Below are 7,124 nucleotides of genomic sequence, written 5' to 3' on the forward strand. Positions count from 1 at the left end.
ATACACATGCCTAAACATTACCACATTTAAACATGTGTATTAACCGTTATAATAAACATGTTTAAATATTATATTAATATTCAAACACGTGCACTAACTGTTATAATACACATGTTTAAATACTATTATAATAATCTTCACCGGGCACACAATGGTTTGGGATGCCATGGGTAGGCGCTTCAGTTCAATCTTATTATTTTTGTTTGTTATGCATCGTAATTTTCCCGATTTTTAGGTGTGAACACAATTTGTATTTTCTTTTTAATTATACTGTGGTATAGACAAGAAGAACAATTCCCAGTAAAAATATTTGCGGGAAATTCAGTAGTTGCTTCTGTTCGTTACGGACTGCCAATGCACTTTTTGACATCACACCACACCTAAACATGCGCTCCCGATTATAACTTCTTTTTATTGAAAATGTAGGAATATGTTAAGAGCGTATTAATTGTTGTAGCCTAGATTGTAGGTTTATTCATTACGTTTGCCGTGCCTGACCATTGTAAACGAAATATCTCTTGCTCACTCTAGATCACTAACCTTCCTAGGCCTAACTACATAACACTAGTACGCGACCTTCGCAGGCCGCCGGCAGCGGGTAATAAATTTTAGGTAAGTAGCGAATCTGTCACCCGACCTGTCACAGACAGGGGGTTGGATGATCGATTACCCGAGTAGGTCGGGTAGCAGGACCGAATTCGCTAAGGGAAGATTTTCGGCATGACCATGACTATATGCACCATCTAGGATGATTACATTCTTTTTAATAAATTCCTAATAGATTTTTAATTTGTTTTAACTACAGGAGCTCAGGGCACAAAACAGAGATCTTCAATCAAATCCAAAAATGAGAGCAATGGTAATGGAAGAAGAACGAAAAAGACTGGAAATCGAAAACGCTGCTCTCTTGAAGGAAGAACTGGAAAGAATGAAACTGGAAGTAGACCAACAGAGAGCAGAAATACAGGTGAATTGAGTTAATACAGTATATAATGAAGTTCCACATTTTTTGAAAGAGTAATATAAGCGGCAAAGACAAGCGAAAACAGTCCTCGCAAAAAAATTGATTTTTAGTTATTAATACCAGTTTAAGTAGTTAAATGAAAGTTATGAAACGATAAAAGAATAATTTAAATTCAATTATTTCCTTATGGAGTTTTGTATAGTTATTTTTCTATTGTTAACTTTTTATTGTGCTTTTTTAAAATTTGCGGTATTTTCTTCTGGCAAAGGCATAGAGGTAAAGTTAGGAGAATTACAATAACCCGCAACGTCATTGTGCAGGATTGGGCGTGGCCTGTGACTACCTAACAGCCGTAAAGAGGTGCTTATAGTAGCTACGTGTTCACATTATTCCAGGACAGTGGCTGAAGTAAACCATAACATCGGGGTGAACCCCTACTTGTCCGAAACAAGCAATGGGTTCTTTAAAGAGTGTGCGAGTCAGATGTATACACTGGGTCTCCATTTTATTTCGTTATCCGAGAAGACTTGCCTCTACCAACTGAACCCTGGGTGGAAGCGTTTGGAACCAGCGCCGATGTTAAGGCTGTAGTTAGTGGCACCCCTGGCTTATCGCTCGGCCACTTAACATGCAATATGTGCAATCGTTTTTGTTAACTTTTTATTTTCCTTTGTATCTTTGTTTTCGTTTTTTCAAGTCTGTATGGAACGATTTATTTTTGCTGCCGGTTTGAATTTGAAATATGTAAATCGGCCTTCAACGTTAACGATTTGGGACATTCCCCAGGCAGAGACCATGACCAAAATATTACAAAATGTTGTAAACATCGAAAAAGAGTAAATAACAGCAAGGCTAATGTATAGATATATAAAGTTCGTACAGTAAAATAGATTTTGAAAATTAGTTTTTCCCATTATCTCTGAAACATGATTTCGGAGGAGGGAATGGTTCTGCTTCTCTTCGCCACATATATTTGCATACAGTGTTCTCCCAATTGAAACATTTTTACTAGTTAATTTTTCCATAAAAATTCAGCTATGTATGCAGTGTGAGTTTTACTACCCCTTTTAAGTTGGTTTAATGACTTGGAAAAAACAACAGCACATTCAATCATAGCCTAGACATAGACTGGAATGATGATCATTTATTGAAAGATGCCAGCCTAGACCTAATCTTTTTTTTTTTTTATTTTACAAATAAAACATTTCTATGGTAAAATTGATGGCTAAAACTGCTTCAAAAGAACACTGGCATATTTGAAACTATTATTCTGACAATTGCAATTTTTTAGGTAATATTTTACATAGCAGATAATCAGAGTATGACACATTTATTATCTGTAAGGTCAAGAATAACTAATAGTACAGTGTCATGAATATTAACCACAATAATGAACATTCATGACAATCTTTTAGATGAAAGTGGCACAGGGTAAGACATACACGACGGAGGAAGCAATGAAACTTGAAATAGAGCTGATGAAGGAGAGAGAGGAGAGGAGCGTTGTGGCTAGGCAGCTTGAAGGGCTGGACTTGGAGAAGAGTGTCATACAACAGGAGCTTGACGAGGCTTATCAGAAGCACTCAGAGGAGCTGGAAATCCAACAACTACAGCATTTCCAAGTAAGTCAAGACTGTACTGTATTGATAAGTCATAATGAACCTGTTTAGTACACAATATTTCTCTTCTTTATTTGTCATTTACATGTTATTTTGTATCTATATAGTACCTATTCCTTTAGGTTTAAAGTGCTTTGTTTTCCCTGGCCATTGGGTCCGCATGCTTAAGTGTTGCTGCCATATTGGCACAGTAGCAGGCAACCCCACCGGTTTCCTATTTGTACTGGATACAAGCAAAATGCACAGCGAAGGATTGAAACCCCAACCAAAACGTTCCTGCTCTACCAAACCACTTTTTTCAAGAGAGAATGGGGCAGAGGCTGTTATTATAACGTGATGATGAAAAGAACCGCAACACAAAATTTCGTTCTGTTTTTCTTTAACCTTTACCACCACCTTTACTTTGAAAACCTATTTCAAGTCTTTCTAAAACCTTATGATCTTCAGTCAGTTACACTTAATAGTGGATAAATCTAACTTGTCTAAATTTTATTTTGTACATATAGCGTGGCCCATAGGCTTGATTGTTTAGCTACTATACCCCATTTGCCGTCAGAATTACCCCTCTTAAAATATGTCTACAGAATTTCATGGGTCATAATTGAAGTATTTCAAAACAAAAGAATCAAATCCAATTACAGTAGAACCCCTATTAAGGGGACAGTTTTAAAACAATAAAAAACATCAAAAACATCTTCAAAAAAAAAAAAAAATTCCATCCTTTAGTTGGCAAGTTACTTGTAGACACAAAAAACAATTACAGTATTTAAATCAACCTATTATGTGGCTGATAGTATCTCTTTTCCTCTGCAATTCAAATTTGATATTAAATCCTTGCCTTTCTTATTAGACATTCCGCAATTATCGTGAGGTTTTTGAAGAACAGAAAGCGGCTTTGGAACAGCGCTTCCGTGGGCTCCTGGAGGATGCGATTCAAGATGCTGTATTTCTTTCCACTCGCAACGCAGAACTTGTGCAGGAGAATCAGGCTCTTCAACAAGGTATAGTAAATGCACTTTGAACTCATTAGCTGCTACTGCTGTCGGCAGGTGATTAATAATTGACACTTCACAAAAAAAATATATGTTGTAATATACGTAATTGAAGTCATCATCCCCTAGATAGAGATGACAAAGGATATTTTCTGGAACATAATTTTGATAGATTACTAGCGTGTCATTTGCAAAGCATTTTGTACTTTTTAAGTTGATTAATCCTGAAGTAGTGTACTACCACCAACGCTGTAAAGTATTTAAATTTACGTGGAAAAAAATCACTAGGAAAATAAGTGCGCGGAATCATATTTTTTGGCAGAAAGTGCATCAAAATCATGCATGCATGAAAATGTTTTCCGAAATGCACAGACAGAATTCTAGGCCTAATATATCACCTGTGCCAAACCTTATTTTAGAGTCTGGACTACCACTACCGAATGTATAAAATTTAACTCAAAATAATCTTCTCCAATTTCTTCTCTTTTTTTTTAGAAATTGCGGAGTACAAAGACAAGCTGTCAATCAAAGGTGGTGGAGCTGGAAGTCGACCAAACTCAAGTGTGACAAGGAATTAAATATTTTTATAACAAATCTATGTATTCACCATGGAAACAAAATACAGTACCAACATTATATGCTCTAATGTGCATAAGGCCCAGTTGGTCATGTGAATCAGAATCATTTTCTTAGATGGGAAGGGTTATAACTTAATTTCATATGATTTATTTGTTCCAGTACCTGTATAAATGATATTAGATTTGAAAGCGAGACAGGGACAATCAAGCCAACAAAATTGTCAAAAAAGGTGAAGATACCAATTCTTGTATAAAAGAACTGAGATCAAATTAATGTTTGGACCATTTAAAGGCTTAGCAGGCTACAGAGGGATAGTGTCAGACGTATAGACCAAGCTAATTATGCACATCTAGATGTGTATAAGAGACAGACCTATTCCTTTAGGTTTAAAGTGCTTGAGGCAGTTTGGTGTAACAATTTTCATTCAGGTTCTAAACCTCCTAGTCAGGAGTTAGAGCCATGTCACACTGACTAATGTCAGCCGACTACACTTGGTTAACTTTATGTTGCACTGTTGACAGGCTGTTTGATATGTGCGTGCATTTCATGTCTTGTAAATAAAATGAATATTGTGGCCACTTCCTATCAATAGTAATGGTATCATCAGGCCAAGATAAAACCAAGATATATTATAAATATTTATAAAAAGTTGCATTTAAATCAATTTAGGAAATGCCTTCTTAGTACACTATCGTCATATGATAATGTAATAACTCGTAATAACATACCCATAATAAACTGTCAATTATTTTATCAGGATCAGAATTTGAGATTCGTATTTCATCTTTGGTTACTGTATATGGATTAATAGTTTTAACAGGTAGTGCTTTTAAGCTCCACATTTGATTGATTTCTTCACAATGTTTAAAATAACACAGGATTGATGTCATTTGCCATTGTATCAGTTATGACAACTATTTTCTTAGATCACTTTCTTACACTGCTGTAATTAAATCATGTAAATAGCACATTTGATACAATTAATGTATTTTGTATCATTTGGTATGCATCAGATAATGATTTAAATATTCCGTCCAACAGAAGAAAAAAAATGTATTGATATATTAAAAAAAAGATAATTTATAATTGTTTTGTAATCTAAAGATCAGTTATGAGAACTATTCTCTTAGATCACTTTCTTACACTGTAATTAAATCATGTAAATAGCACATTTGATCCAGTTAATGTATTTTGTATCATCTGGTATGCATCAGATGTGTAATGATTTAAATATTCCGTCCAACAAAAAAAATGTATTGATGTATTAAAAAAAAGATAACTTATAATTGTTTTGTAATCTGAATTTGGAAATTCATCATGTATTTTATTGCCATGTGCTTTCTTAATTTTCAGTGCAATGTAAGATATTGAACATTATTATTTGTAAAGTATATTTATTGCATGAAAAAAAAAAAACTTCAATCAATCATTATACACCATAAGACGATTGCCTTCCAATTCCCGGGCTCAAATTTTATATCATGATTTTGTTGTCATGTCTGAAAACAATCGACTCCACTACTGAAGTCTCATAGAGACTTGGTTTACACAAGTTGCTTGCTGTTTTAGATGAAAAGAATGTGAAGTCAAATAATTGTTGTGGTATTAGCATACAGTAAAACCTCGAATTGAAGCCGTGGGCTTCTTGTTTTTTTGCGAAATGTTATCAGATATGGATTTCATTTGACATAAACGATGACCTTTATGGTTTGATCTATGTAAATTGAGTAAAATTAAAAAGAGAACCATTTATGTCTTGTTCATTTTGTATCACTTTGCTCCAACACAAGTGACGTAATGCTGAAGGTAATAGTGACTGGCCCCAAATAATTTCAAGACGACGCCCCTTGCATATCTGCAGCCAGATCAGACACTACATGTAATATTTCCCTTAATAGTTAATTTCACCGAATCTTGGATGCTACTATTTAAGGATTGCTGAATGTGTTTATTGTGCAGGGAAGCCAGCGGTCCACTAATCAGTCTCCAATATTTTATTGAAATGCATGCCATCGTGTTGGGATTCAATATCTTGACATCAATTATGTCATCAGGAATGTCTTGATGCTGAGACATGTCAAAATATTGAATACCAACACGGCGGCTCCAGACATGTCCGACGGAGGGTATGAATCAAAGGGCGGACTTAGAGCCTCGGTCGGAGTCCCGAAATAAAAATATTTTTCGCATTGAACAATTTCCCTGAAGGAACTAGTTTTTTTTAAGGGGGTGGGGGATGTGCATATTAAATAGGTTATGGGAAACAGTTCCATCGGCGACACAGTACAGTCGCTGAAAAAACCAAAAATGTTGCCATTAAAATCTGAAGGACCCTCCTATTATCATATGGTTGGCGTGATGGATGTTTATCGATACCCAGTTAAAATGTGTCCTACGGGGTGTATAGGAGATTGGCATTACATAGCTTGAATGGTCACAGTTGCATTTCTGTAGACTACTCATGGCTGCTAGGTAAGCCTTTGAAATGTCAGTAAAAATTTTTTTTTCTCGCATAATTAAGATAACATATGAGGCAAAGACAAGCCAAACCAGTCACTCGTCGCAAAAATCGATTTTGAGTTATTAATCCAGTGTTGGAGAGTAAAATAATAGCTATAAAATGGTAAAAAATCATTCAAATTGGACATTTCCTTATGAAGTTACAATAACGATATATGAGAAATCAGCCTTCAAAGTTTATGATTTCAGGCATTTCTCATGCAGACACTATCATCAAATCCTTAAAAAGTGTTGTTTTAACATTGAAAATGGGGAAAATAACAGCATAGAATGATGTATAGATATGTAAAGATTAGTTTAGTGCAATAAAATAGATTTTTAAAAATTTGACATTCCAGCATGTTTTGGCCATTTTCTCTGAAACAAGATTTGCGACGAGTGACTGGTTTGGCTTGTCTTTGCCACATATGTACTACCTAACATTACAAGAAGAAGCATCCAAACAAAGTA

At 35.0% G+C, this 7,124-nt stretch overlaps 1 protein-coding gene across 1 annotated transcript in view; it reads left to right on the forward strand.

Moving 5' to 3' along the window:
- LOC117101459 (kinesin-II 95 kDa subunit-like) overlaps positions 1 to 4,497 on the forward strand; it is a 19,624-nt gene extending 15,127 nt beyond the window's left edge. Inside the window, exons 14-17 of the mRNA XM_033241436.1 lie at positions 806 to 967; positions 2,380 to 2,586; positions 3,434 to 3,584; positions 4,071 to 4,497. Of these exons, the coding sequence (XP_033097327.1) occupies positions 806 to 967; positions 2,380 to 2,586; positions 3,434 to 3,584; positions 4,071 to 4,153 (603 nt within the window). The 3' untranslated portion in view covers positions 4,154 to 4,497. The remainder of the gene's footprint in view (positions 1 to 805; positions 968 to 2,379; positions 2,587 to 3,433; positions 3,585 to 4,070) is intronic.
- The last annotated feature ends 2,627 nt before the right edge of the window (positions 4,498 to 7,124 follow it).

The sequence above is a fragment of the Anneissia japonica genome, unplaced genomic scaffold, assembly GCF_011630105.1.
Source record: "Anneissia japonica isolate Jap-2015-1 unplaced genomic scaffold, ASM1163010v1 scaffold3174_len352767_cov145, whole genome shotgun sequence".
Classification (NCBI taxonomy): domain Eukaryota; kingdom Metazoa; phylum Echinodermata; class Crinoidea; order Comatulida; family Comatulidae; genus Anneissia; species Anneissia japonica.